General features: G+C 36.9%; 6 protein-coding genes across 6 annotated transcripts; 4 read left to right on the top strand and 2 right to left on the bottom strand.

Moving 5' to 3' along the window:
- Positions 1–1070: 1070 nt before the first annotated feature.
- On the top strand, positions 1071–1610 carry PHYBLDRAFT_102160 (hypothetical protein; the record flags this gene model as incomplete). Its single annotated transcript, XM_018427677.1, has 1 exon — positions 1071–1610. A coding segment is annotated over one exon (540 nt), but the record flags the coding sequence as incomplete, so codon positions are not given.
- Positions 1611–1886: 276 nt separating this feature from the next.
- PHYBLDRAFT_150900 (hypothetical protein) lies at positions 1887–2687 on the top strand (the record flags this gene model as incomplete). The annotated part of the gene is made up of 1 exon (XM_018432569.1): positions 1887–2687. One exon carries the CDS (start codon positions 1887–1889, stop codon positions 2685–2687), a length of 801 nt encoding a protein of 266 aa, XP_018285851.1.
- A 998-nt stretch (positions 2688–3685) lies between these two features.
- Positions 3686–4430, bottom strand: PHYBLDRAFT_150899 (hypothetical protein; the record flags this gene model as incomplete). The annotated part of the gene is made up of 4 exons (XM_018432568.1): positions 3686–3892; positions 3985–4193; positions 4248–4329; positions 4410–4430. The coding sequence occupies 4 exons, from the start codon at positions 4428–4430 to the stop codon at positions 3686–3688; spliced, it is 519 nt and encodes a 172-aa protein (XP_018285850.1).
- Positions 4431–6115: 1685 nt separating this feature from the next.
- Positions 6116–9843, bottom strand: PHYBLDRAFT_79068 (heat shock factor-type transcription factor). The gene is made up of 5 exons (XM_018443420.1): positions 9665–9843; positions 9107–9247; positions 8824–9034; positions 7323–8498; positions 6116–7101 (listed from the first exon to the last, which is right to left on the bottom strand). The coding sequence occupies exons 2-5, from the start codon at positions 9187–9189 to the stop codon at positions 6271–6273; spliced, it is 2301 nt and encodes a 766-aa protein (XP_018285849.1). The 5' UTR covers positions 9190–9247; positions 9665–9843; the 3' UTR covers positions 6116–6270.
- A 186-nt stretch (positions 9844–10029) lies between these two features.
- PHYBLDRAFT_127847 (hypothetical protein) lies at positions 10030–10908 on the top strand. Its single transcript, XM_018429191.1, has 3 exons — positions 10030–10301; positions 10423–10486; positions 10646–10908. The coding sequence occupies exons 1-3, from the start codon at positions 10094–10096 to the stop codon at positions 10710–10712; spliced, it is 339 nt and encodes a 112-aa protein (XP_018285848.1). The 5' UTR covers positions 10030–10093; the 3' UTR covers positions 10713–10908.
- Positions 10909–11227: 319 nt separating this feature from the next.
- Positions 11228–12102, top strand: PHYBLDRAFT_150896 (hypothetical protein; the record flags this gene model as incomplete). Its single annotated transcript, XM_018432567.1, has 3 exons — positions 11228–11378; positions 11580–11795; positions 11936–12102. 3 exons carry the CDS (start codon positions 11228–11230, stop codon positions 12100–12102), a joined length of 534 nt encoding a protein of 177 aa, XP_018285847.1.
- Positions 12103–13442: the final 1340 nt, after the last annotated feature.

The raw sequence follows: 13442 nt of genomic DNA, 5'->3' as shown, positions 1-13442 counted from the left end.
TTCAATACTACAAAAAGTCAAACATAGTATACCCTTTTTTTTATTCCGTCTCTTTCCTACTAGTATATGGTCCACAATAGTGTCCAATCATATATGCATATATGTTCAAGAAAATACATCTTGTAAGTAAAGCATATCGTCTCTATTATGCATATATATAGTTATATTCCATTGTATGCTTATAATATTTTAATTGCTTAGGCCAGCAATAATATATATATATATCACTAATCTCTCTTCAATTATTCATTTCTTTAATTAAAAGAAAAAAAGTAATGACAATGACTGACAATGACAATGACCCAAGCCCACCGAATTCATATAGTTCTTAAAATGAACTCAAAGCGTCGTAGGTTAGTACAAATAAAAAGAAATAAAATTATTTGACAGCTTCACAAACATTAACATGGTCATTACCAAAAAAAAATAGTACTCTTCATCTATCATGCAAACAGATCCCACTCATGCCTTCATGGCTTCTTTTGCTACCTTCAGATCCAAATATATGCTTTTTAAATTCCGGTCGTACCGTTCTTTTAAAGTTTCTCAATGAGGTTTTGAGACATTTTGGACAGTCCTTTCACCTTCCCTTGAGCTCCAGTGGTCTCAGTAATATGACTGGACTGAATATCATGATCAAAGGTGTTCAGTATATTTTCATATGCAGTGAATGTCACCAGACATACCTTGAGTCCTAAGGCGTTCCTTAGTGCTGCAACTCCCAAAAGCTTTCGGGGGCTACATGCAGAAACCAGCTTTTCTTGTCGGCACCTTCGAACTCTTCTAGACCCAAGAGAGCATATTTATACAACTCTTTCACCAGTGCATTCAGAATCTTCTTTTGTCGCCCTGGATTTGAGGCAGCCATTAACGTATGGAGATACAGACATCAAGTCCCTGATATGATGTTTGACATCTACAACGGTGCCAAGTGGGGCGAATTGAAGGATCATGACAACAATCAATTCATGGCCCATGAGCGTTCTCTTATGCTCACGTTGAACATCGATTGGTTCCAGCCTTTCGATGGAGTCACCTACTCATGCGGGGCCATTAACCTTTCGGTTAACAATTTGCCAAGGTCCGAGCGGTATAAGAAGGAGAACGTTGTCCTCGTTGGGCTCATGCCAGGACCAAAGGAAGCCAAGACGAGTGAGATCAATCACTACCCCCGTCCCCTCGTCGAGGAGCTCAAACAGTTGTATGTGGGTGTGATGATCCCAACAGCCCAGTGTCCCCAAGGTGCTCTTGTTCGTGCTGCCTTGCTTTTGGTAGCCTGTGACATCCCTGCTGCTCTCAAGACCTGTGGGTTTACATCCCATGCCAGTATAAATGCCTGCCATAAATGCGACCACCATTTTCCTCGCCTTGAAAAAGGTCATGGTGTAGACTACTCTGGCTTTGTCTTTTCCAAGTGGGTCCATCGCACCGAAGAAGCCAATAGGCAAGATGCCACAACGTGGAGAAATGCAAGTAGCGATGCCCAGCGTACGAGGTTGGAAAGAGAGAATGGAGTCCGCTGGTCGGAACTTCACAATCTCGAGTACTTTAATGCAGTCGAGTGCACAATCATCGATCCGATGCATAACCTCTTCCTGGGAACAGCGAAACGCATGATGGAGAGATGGAGGTCAGAAGGAGCGTTGACTGATGCTGACTTGTCAGATATGCAGGCAGATGCTGACAAGATGATTATACCCCCTGACTATACCCTTTTGAGAAAAAAGATTGGCAAGGGTTTCCCTTTCATGAAGGCTGACGAGTGGAAATCCTGGTGCCTGATGTACTCTCCCATTCTTCTGCGAGGCCATCTTCTGGACATTTACCTTCAGAACTGGATCTGCTTTGTCAACGCATGATGTCTTCTATCAAGTCCGAGTATCTCCATGGAAGATCTGGATGAGGCCCATTGCTCTCTGGAGGCCTTCTGTGTGGAATGTGAGATTCTGTACGATCCGGATCTCCTTTCGCCAAATATGCATCTCCATTTGCGTCTAAAGGAGACAATCGTCAGTTTTGGGCCAGTGTATGGCTATTGGTTGTTTAGCTTTGAGAGGTTCAATGGCGTCCTCAAGAACTATGCTACTAATCGGAGGGATGGCTTTGAGGCCACTTACATGAGAAGATACCCGGAAGATGCGTATAAGAGTGACCTTGCTCGTGCCATCATTTCTTGTATCCGCCCATCTCATGCTGGTCGTCTCGTCGAACTAATTGGTTCATCTGCTTCATCTGCTTCCTCTCCTTTTGTACTTGATGATTTCATCGCATCTGCAAACGGAAACTTTGATATCACCAAAGGTAATGAGCCTCTACCGCCGTCTACTTTTCCATTGGAGCTGGAAAGGGAAACCAGTATGAAGGAATCCGAGTATCTGAACTTGTTGGCGTACTACTGGGAGACGTATGATGACCAGGCCCTCTGCCATTATCGCCAGCCTGGACCAGATCAAAAGATGGTCAATAATAGGATTCAGAAAATGAAATCGATTCATCTTCTGGGACAGGTGTACAAAGGTGGTGATGGTATGGCCAAGCGCGGATCATACATCCAGGCCCTTTTCCGAACAAGTGACGACAGATTTATCAATGCATATACTGGGCAGATACAGTACCTCTTTGTGAACACTGCCACAAACTCGTTTGCTGGCCATTCGAGTCGGCATGTGTTTGCATACGTGAACTAGTTAAAATACATCAATCTTCAGCCCATAAGTAAGGTGTGGGGAGGTGCGTTAGTTTGGCTTCAAAGAAGGTCGAATATGTGTGTTATTCCCTTAAAAATATTATAATCTCAATAAAGAAGTTGATTACAATATTTCACGACTTTTGTATTGTTACAACTATATGAATCTCCATTTTTGCTGCAACATTTTTCCTTGTTATGATATTCTTCTTCTCAATCGAACTCAATTCGTATGAATTCCTTTAAAATTGCGCTTCCTTTCTGTTTATTAAAATGTCATTCGGATCAGTTATAATTTAATTGAGGTTTTTTTTTATGTGGAATTCGGGTTTGCTCATATTTTTGATGGTAGTCGACAGTCTAGAAATCATAGTGAGAAGCGATTGGACTTGAAGAACCAGGTTGGTTAAACATTATTATGTTAAAGCAGTAAAGAGTATATTTGATCTCTTTAAAAACATCTGAGTGGTAGGTGCAGAATTAGAATTGGAGTCTACATCTATCTCTAAAATTATGTGTACCTTTTAAAGAAGTAGTATTGAGACAAGAGATGTTATAGTAAAGTAAAGGTGGGAAAATGATGTGCTTATTCAGCAAGTAATATATATATATATATATATATATATATATATGTATGTAGAGGTTTAGCAGCTGTCAAACAACTATATCTCATTAAAGACATATATTTGATTTGAGGTTTGTGCGCCTGTGCATGTGTATGTGTATGTGTATTTAGAGTGAAGATTTTTTGTAAAGATTTTTGACACATCTTTTCAATTCCTCTGGCCAATGAGTAATGTGCTTGTATTGAACTTTCAAATAAAAAAGTGACAGATTTGGTATAACCTGGGTAGATTGTATATGTGTACATGCATTTATTAATTGTTGCATTTATACATATATAAAAATATCAATAGATTTGAAAAAGCAAGATATAATTGTGGTTGCGAAATTCAGGATAGTGCCTCTATCTGGCTGGTTTAATGACAAGTATTTGTACTATTCTATAATATCAAACACAGAAGAATGGTCACCATAAAAAGAGACAATAGGCATCTTCATTTTCATTTGATCTCCACGTTGAAGAGGATGAGCGATTAGCTGAACCATTGCCCTAGTAAAGGAACTCTTTCCAAGATGTCCAAATTCATAGTACCATCCCTTTACTTTTGTACTGTCCAGAGAACACCAGAAATTAAATACTTGCTTTTTGTATAAAAGTTATTTTTTGGGTTTAGTTTTGGATATACACATATTAAAAACTTATTAAATGATCAAAGTATATTTAACTTTCTTACCTGGCATCGAGGAATATGTTTGGGGGATTGATGAATATATACAAAATCCATTGTGAGATTAGGTGAGCAGCGAACTCGGTTGTAGGTGTCTTCTTCCACAAGTGATGGGATTGTTTCGCTTCTTCCGTATAAAACAATTACTTGTGTGAATAGCGATTTGTCCGACAAGTCAACATTTCTTTCGATTAGATTAAACAATGATTCAGTGTCTAAGAATTATACTTGTAAGGTTAATAAACAACCCTCTTGTCTTTTTCACTTACCAAACTTGTCGTAATAATGAGTGGCCTCCAAGCGTTCAATTGCTTCAGAAATCAGAAGCTGGTCGTCTTCAAAGAACATATTCTATAATATCAATATATAAGTATGTATATACATATATACATATATACATATATACATATATACATATATATTGTTTTTACCATTTCTGCTTTATCTTTCATAGTGATTATAGAGAATTTGTCTTTTGATGGCAGTAAAAGAGCCATGTGCATAAAACGTTTTATTAAAAAGAGTGCTGTCTGTAAGCGTGTACTGCCACACTTTAGTTTTTTAGCAAATCAAAAAATACAACAAAAGACAAACTTTATTTGTAGATTGTATTGTGTGTTGACTTTTTACCTACTGTGCATTAAACATTGCACTTTTCCTCCATCAGCAGACGGGCTCATTGTCTCATTCATCTCATTATCCAAGTCAATGCAAAAGATCTTTTGAATAACAGTAATTAGGAAAACATGATTATTAATCACTATATTTTGAGTATATGCATGTGCATGTGCATTTGCACGTATTGAATCATTTACTCTCTACGTTATTCATGTTTCTCACCACTCTACGTGGGACAGCTCTCTTTAATTGCTTCAATGATTTTACTGACATGTGCATGTATAATGTATATATAGAAAGAGGGGGAGGGGAAGAAGACTTAACAATTCATACGGCAGTTTGTGTACAAAACAAAAACAAAAACAAAAAAAACAAAAAATGATTCTTACTGTAGCGCTGTTTATACTGTACAATTATGAAAAACAAGAAGCAAATAGATATTTGTAAAGTGAATTATGTCCAAGAAAATTGGCGAGTATTTTACTAGACAAATACAGTGGGGGAGAGTGGGATAAAGAATTTTGTTGTGTTAATCCTTACTTTATATATATATATATATTGAGAAGAAGAAGGTACTTATTTATTGGTCTTGTTCAAGAGTATATTTGTACACATTAAAAGTACTGAATGCTCCTCTGTGCACCACACAGTCAAATATTCGAATCCTGTTTCTTTTATTTGTGTATTTATTTAGACCAGTTTCATAATCATATGCTCTGCATATATATACACAATGTCACTTCTTTTAATGCACATCCTGTTTTCTACAGGACTGAGTTATATTTATCTGTACTGCTTGACTGCTTGACTGCTTGACTATTAAATCATTCAGTACAAGTATACATATGTATTTATAAAAATGTAGGGTGTTGCAGTGAGGGTTACTCTATAGAATAACAAGAAAATAACAAAAGTATATATATAAAAAAAACCTTGTTTTGTATCCACTATGATTTAGTGTTGAATATGAATAAAACATGCTACATGATACATGATACATGATACATGATACATGATACATGATACATGATACATGATACATACATATATATTGTCAAATGACCAGTGAAAGTTTTGTTCTCTTTTATTATTATGATTATTATTGTAACCTTGTAGAAATTGCTTTAATTATGCCAGGAGCCAGTAATTCACAAAAAAATACATTACCTTTTCTTCACAAATAAATTTGTTTCTTTGGGATAACAATTCTTTTTATTATTATAAATAAGCATAAGAATAATGACAAGTTAGAGTGGAGTGGAGTGAAGAGGGTAATGAATCAAAAGACAAACAGCAGGCTTTATATACAAAAGAGAGAGAAAGAGAAAAGGGAATAAAGAAGCGTATTGTGTAGTACAAACGCTAGTTCTGATCTTAGTTTTAGTTCCAATGATAGTGTTTCTAAAGCAAGTATATGTATATATACATATATACATAAATGCGTGTGTGCGTCTTTGGCATAAAGAAGAACAAGAACAAGAACAAGAAAATACACGCACAAAAAAAAGAAAGAAAAAGACGATGATGGAAATAACGATAATAATAATGATAATAATAATAATGGTAATATGTATATGAAGGTTTCTGTTGTTGTTGTTGCTGTTGTTGTTGTTTTATAATATAAATATTTTGGATATATATTTGGTACTCTAAAGAAAAGGTTTTTTTTGTGATTTAAGATTCTTCCATCTTGCGCCTTTTGCAACTCTCGGTATCTTTGTATGATTCATCGATTATCTGGGGAGGCATAATCCAAACAATCTTGCCATCATTTTCGGGAGCTACGACCAGTGTACGAGCACCAGTCGAGGTTGAAGAGATGTTTTGGTATGGTTGGGCTACTGACCAGAACATGTCAGTCGTCACGTTTGATCCGCCAGCACGACTGCCAGAAACTGCAGCAGGAGCAGAAGTAGAGGATGCTGATGTGGTTGAGACTGAAGAACCAGCAATTGACGTAGCTACAGCGCTAATAATGCCGACATTTGAAGACGACGACGACAACGTAGAAGAAGTAGAAGGAGACGAGGATGATGAAGATGATGAATATGGGTTAATAAAATGTGCTGGAAGACTTGTGGCCATCATGGCAGCTGGGAATGGAGTGAGTGAAGATGATGAGGATGATGAAGATAAAGGAAAAGAGGTCATGGAAAACGTCGTATCTGCCTTGTTTGAGTAGATTGGAAGTTCAGCAGTCTCTATTGTTGCGCCCGAAGGTGGGAGGAGTCCCAAGTTTCCCAAGCTACGGTGGACAATACTTGGGTCTACACTACCCTGAACTCGTTGGATTGCCCGCAGATGAGCACAGTACTTCTCAAGAATATTGTAAAGCGTGCTTTTTGAAAATGGCTTTGGCAGGATGTCTGTCATGCCGCTGCCGATGTACTGCATAATGTCACTGTCACTAAAGTTTGAGGTCATGGAAATGATGGGCGTCAGGGCGTCGTACTGTCGAATGTTTCGAGTTGCAGAAATGCCGTCAAGATTAGGCATAACAATATCCTAAATATTTTTTTCAAATATATATAAAAAAGGGAAATTACAAACAACAAATAGTAATTTGTGCAGAAAGATCATGTCATAGTCAGGTCAGGTCAATAAAGTAAGTCTTTTTTTTTGGTTATTCTGCGTAATAAATGTTAAAGGAAAAAGAGGAAGAGGTAGGGCAAAGCAGGGAAGTATTTTTTTCCTCTGTACACACACGCACAGGCACACAAACTTACCATTAGAATCAAATCATACTTCTCGAGTCCCATTTTACGAAGGGCTTCCAATCCATCCTGTGCCAGGTCAATTGTACAGCCAATAGTATTCAAGAGCTTACGACTAATATCACGATAAACCGAGTCATCGTCAACGAGAAGAATTCTAGGAGACACAGCCCAACCAGGAAGGGCGACCTTTCCGGTTGCACTACTACCAGAGTTCATTAACCGGGGATTTGTCATTGAAACTGGCATAGATACTTTTGTTGCTGCTGTTGTTGCGTCCATTATTTGCCGTTGTCCCTTTTCTCCACAATCGTTTAGCGCTATTTCCTTTGGGTTGGACGTAGCTGTGTTTGGTGTCGCTGCAAGCCGGCCTACTGTCAAAAGAGCCACTCTTTCGGGCATCTTTTGGTCTAAATGAATGGCCATTGTTTCTGGATTGTGAGCCATTCCACACGAGCCATCAAAACTTTGTTTGGCTAGATGAACAAATGGGATCGCCTGGATCTCTCTAAATTGTGCAGTTGTTTCGCTTGATGGAATTGAGTTTTGGCCTTGTTGCTGTTGCTGTTGCTGTTGCTGTTGCTGTAACCAGATATCTTCATTGGTTTCACACGCTCCTCCACAATCCTTTCGCTTCTTGGATTGGTCCAACTTTGGACTTATAGTATTGTCCTGATAGTTCGTCGTCGGTGTTGGTGTCGAGGTGGTGGAGGTGTCGTAGATTTGTTGATTGTTGTTTTCTACTGAACTCATGTTGATTATAGTAGATGTATGATGGTTTTGGCTCTGGGTCTGCCTTTGAGTCGATTGTGCCTGATTGTTTTCAGTGTCGATTTTTACAAACTGTTGTAAAAGATTGTCTTTAGCAGCCATGCTTTTGTTAAACTGGACAAGTTCATCTGCAATCTGTTGATCGGCACGGTTCATCTTCTGCATCTGAAGCTCCATGTCTGTCTGGGACTTTCTCAGTCCATCGACCTGGGCCTGCAGGTGTCTGGTGAGCTCCAAGAGGCTATCGATGGACGATTGGTGAGATGGTTCTTGGTCAGTACTTGTGGTAGCAAGTGGCTGTACATCTGCGTCGCCTGTCAAAACAGGCTTATCCTTTTTAGGCTTCCCTGGAGATTTTCGTCTGATTTCTTCCAAAAGGTCCTTACGGTCCCGTCTGAATTTAGGGTGTACCCATACCTACAATTAAGAACAGCAAGAACAGCAAGAACAGCAAGAACAGCAAGAACAGAAAGGTAAAGAAAAAGGAGTTTATTAATGTTATTTTGATTTTGATAAATATTAATATTAGAATATAGTGACATCCTACACACACGCATATACATACACGTGTATATGATATTATGCTTTGTAATATATATGTATGTATATATATATATATAATGTTTGTATTATTATTATTTTCTGGCTTTATTCCCTTTAGTTCTAGTCTAGGTCTAACTCTAGCTCTAGCTCGAATTCTGGCTCTGGCTCTGGCTCTGGCTCTGGTTTTAGTGTTTCTCACCTGATCAGCATACATCCGATGGCCGTCTTCTGGGTTTCGTACTTTGTGAAAGTCATACTTGTTCAACTGTCGAACAAAGCTAGCAAAGTTGCAGTGTTTAAAGTGCTTTGGTAAAATTGTTCTTGAGAAATCATTGATGTCTTTCACCAGAAATGTTGTTCCGTCAGGACCCCAGCAAAAGGTATCGTTGAATGATTTGTTTTCGAGCATGCTTTATGAATATAGACATTAAAATAAGAAGGGGGTAGTCAAGAAATATATAGATTTTAATATTTTGTTTTACCGAAAGAGCTTTTGAATAAAATCAGGTACGACACCTGCACCTTCGTTGCTCTTTACATGTGGAGCTGTGGGTTTCTTGATCATGTGAATACTTTCTTCTCTTGTGGACTTCTTTTTTGTCCAGGTATTCAAGTCTTTGTGGCTGTTCATCGAAAGAAATTAAAAAGGGAAGAGAGAAAGAGAGAGAAAAAGAAAAGAAGAAGAGAAAAGAAAATAACGTTGTAGGGTTGTGAATAGAGTGGGGTTTCGTATTCGCTGATACAATAAGAATCGGGAATCCGATCTATATTTATATTTTATATATGTAAAATTTGTATGTATAAATAGATGATACAAAACACACACAAACTACACACACACACATTCACACATTCACACATTCAATACATACTACATACTACATACTACATACAATCTTTCTATCTTTCTATAAGCGCACATACTCTATAATTATTCTATCGCTTTTTCTCTTGACTTATCCATTCTTTCTGTTCAATTCTCTTGCTTCTTTTTTCCATAGTTTGTAATGAGATGAGTAAAGGAAAAATTCGGTGCTTACAAGGTTGAAGAAATGCGAAGTGAACTTGATAGAATATATAGATGTATATATAAAATATAATATATAATAGAATAGAATATAATATAAATAGAAGATAATAGCAAAATTCAAGAGAAAGAAAGAGAAGGAAAGAGAGTGTCTTGCATAGGGAGGGGAGGGGAGGGGGTAAAGGAGCAAAAGGAAGGAAAGAAAGAAAAGGGGGGAGGGGAAGAGAGGGGGTGGGAGAGGGGGAGTTTTTTTTTTTTTTTTTGTTGAAAGGGACACCTCGGTATCAAAAAAGGCAATAATGGTCACAATACACTCAGCCGTCCCTTTTTTGGATTTTCTCTCTCTCTCGCGCGCGCTTTGTCGTTATTTAGTTCGCCAGCTTTAATTCTCGCTTTGCCACGACTAACGACTACGATACGACTACGACAAGGACCGCCAACTATGGAGAACATCAAGTCAGCCGCAAACAAGTTCATCACAGTCTACAACAAAGACACTCCAACCAGCCTAAAGTTCATTGACGTCTATCTGGTCTACATTCTTATCTCTGGAATCCTGCAGTTCATCTACATGCTTCTCGCAGGCACATTCCCTTATAACGCCTTTCTTGCCGGCTTCATCTCGACTGTTGGAAGTTTTGTCTTTGCAGGCAAGATGTTATTACAGTAGTATCAATATAAATATATCTACATGCACTAATTTTAAAAATAATTTTAAAAACACGTTTTCTTTCTATTGCATCATATTTGGTATTAACTACTCTTTATTAGTCAATCTGCGTATCCAAACCAACGCTCAAAACGCCACCAGTTTCAAGTCTATTTCTCCTGAACGGTAAGTTAAAAACATTATTTAAACAAAATGAGCTATCAAAAGCTCTTATTGGATAAAGGGATTATATATCTTAATGTGTATAACATATTCACACACATATATATATATTGTATTTTATTTTAAATCCATCACACAAAAACACAAATGACATTCATTTAGCGCATTCGCCGACTTTGCCGTCTGTTCATTATTGCTACATTTCTGCTGTGTTCACTTTTTGGGTTAAACAAAACAAAACAAAACAAAAAGGCGATATAGATACATGTGTTTATTAGTTTACTATAGTTCAATAGAAAACAAGTATATATCCAGTATCAAGTATTCGAATACAGTGCTTTGCGTTTAAAAATACAAAAATCAAGAGGTGTAAATAAAAAAATCTTGAAGTCCAATAATTTTTTTTGTTGGTCAGTAAAACTATAGTTGAATAGTAAAATTTATGAATGATAAATAAAATGTTTTGGCCATCAATGATAATAATAAAAAAAAAAGGGTAAGTCAGTGAGATTTTATTTATTTCATCAAAGTACCATTTACAGTGCCTGTAGCATCAATCGGCTTAACTTTCTTTATACAATAACACTAGCCCGGGACTGTTCAGTGAAGCTGAAAAATATCTTCCGCCAATTGAACATAAAGACCACAATTTTTAACTATCCGTCTTCACGGCTCTTTCGCACATATCTCACTTTGGTTGGGTAAGATAGTTTAAAGAGTTGGTCAATATGTGACAACCTTTATATGTCCCCCACTCACCCTCTCAGCCATCATCTACGTCCTCTCTTCTCATTCTCGCTGCACTCTAACATGGTTTCTCATCTGTCTTCCCAATGTTTCCTGTTTGACTTTAGGTCACTTGCCTTCCTGGTAAAGCCAAGAAGTCTTCAGATCAGTACTATCTGTTTGTAAAGACATGGCCACCGAATATGCTTTCTTGGGCTCTCGACATCTCTCACTTTAGAAAATATACGACAAAAGCCTTGACATCCTCTTTGGCTTTTCAGCAATAGACGCTCACCAACCATCTTGGGCACAAAGCTCCCTACAAAAAAAAATACCATCCGTCTTATTTTTAAATGTTTTTGCTATAAAGATCCTGATAATTCCAAGGCCTATAAAACTAAATTGGCGACAACAAAGGAAATATTTGAAACCGTCCAACTATATACATCTCCCTTCAATCAGCGATCTGTATGGGCTTTTGAAAAGTGGTGCTCGACCTACAGCGTATCATCTTTAAAAGCAAAGCGAGCCAGAAATTCAAATAGTAGAGAAGGACAGCTTTATATATTAGGTGATACTTGTTATGGTAAGCCTAAGCAATAGTATAAGCGAAATACATAACCAAGTCTCTATAGACAATTTGTTGGAATAAATATGCATGTATTTGGTAAGATACAAAGCATCCATCTTAAATTTGAAAGAGAAAAAAAAACACGGAATCCTCAGCTAGCTATGTCCGCAAGTCCCCATCTGACGTGGATTTAGAAACAAGGTCGAAACTCTTACAAAAAATGGTTGACGATCTGCTTGACCGCTCCCTTGTTGATAAAGTTTATGTTTCAGTATCTAGTCTTACATCTTCGCCGTTTAACGAAAGGGACTTAAAAGATTGACGAAATTATGAAAAAAACTCAAACATGTAACTAGAAATACTCCAGGTAAAGCAATACTACAGCATATAGACTGAAAACCCCATCGCTGACTTTCTATTTGATTCACGATAGATATGTCAGAGTATCTTCGATCGACTTTGCTGGGATTTATTCACGTTCCCATCTCATAAAAGATTTGTTGGAAGAGTGCCCTGGTATAAAGAAACTAGCTATTGAAACTTTTATTTCTGATAACAAAATTCTTCTTCTGGACTATCGACTTCGGTTGTCAGATAACAACTACTTGAAAAATTTGATTTTAGAAAAAAGCCAATCTAACGATCAAAATAATGGAATAATACAATACATGATTTTAATAAAAACAGTTAGGAGACTTTGTAATGTTATTAAATAAAAATAAAAAATACGATCGGATTGTTTTAAAGACGTTCATTATACATGTGGTAATCTAGCTATGTTATAGCCATACAGTCAATTATTGATATAGTCGAAAAGTGGGGGATTGCCAAAATTGTTGACTAAGGCTGCTCCTATGAAAAATGAGGTCTGATCGTTTATTAAATTGAGCTACGCTCGTATTTATATCAACTCAGTGAGTAGACCTAGAATACTACTAGCTGTAACTATTAAACTAAATTTTATTAAGAAGGCCATATACATATGTTCTGACTCTAGATAAAGAGTAGACTATAGCTAAGACTTAGAGAGGACGACATACGTTAATATTTCATAAAGGCAACAAGGTATTAGTTAAGCAGTAGTCTATTTCTAGTATCTAAATATGATAAAGACCATTTTCTTCCGGAAATCAAAAGCATAATAGCAATAGCAAATTGTACTTTTATAAACAGTAGTACTTTTTATAGCATAATAAAGACAAGCTATAAACAGTCTCAAAGTAAACTACTTACCTTTGTTTCTATTATTGTTGTCGTTTTTCTTTTTTGGCGTAAAATATACAATATATTCAGGCGATAAAGTAAGAATCGAAAGTAGTTCCATAACAAAATTAAGGAATGGGAATATTAACTGGATGTAAACAATATAAATGAGGGCATTCGCGAATCTTCCTTTTTGCCACTAAGACTTGTTGCCTTGGATATGTGTTATAGCAAATCTCTACAACGCCGTAATCTTCGACTGCTTTTTTGTATTTCATGACATTCTCTTCAGTGAATTCGACATAGAAAAACATACAAATTGCTTGGTCTCTCGATATTTTCATTTTGATAAAACAGAGTGATGACAGTAAATTACCTTTTTTTCTATTAATGACCAAAACGTTTTACTGGTCATTCATAAATTTTACTATTCAACTATAGTTTTACTGGCCAACAAGA

This window comes from Phycomyces blakesleeanus, assembly GCF_001638985.1.
Source record: "Phycomyces blakesleeanus NRRL 1555(-) unplaced genomic scaffold PHYBLscaffold_27, whole genome shotgun sequence".
Taxonomy (NCBI): domain Eukaryota; kingdom Fungi; phylum Mucoromycota; class Mucoromycetes; order Mucorales; family Phycomycetaceae; genus Phycomyces; species Phycomyces blakesleeanus.
This window is presented reverse-complemented; position numbering and strand designations above follow the sequence as displayed.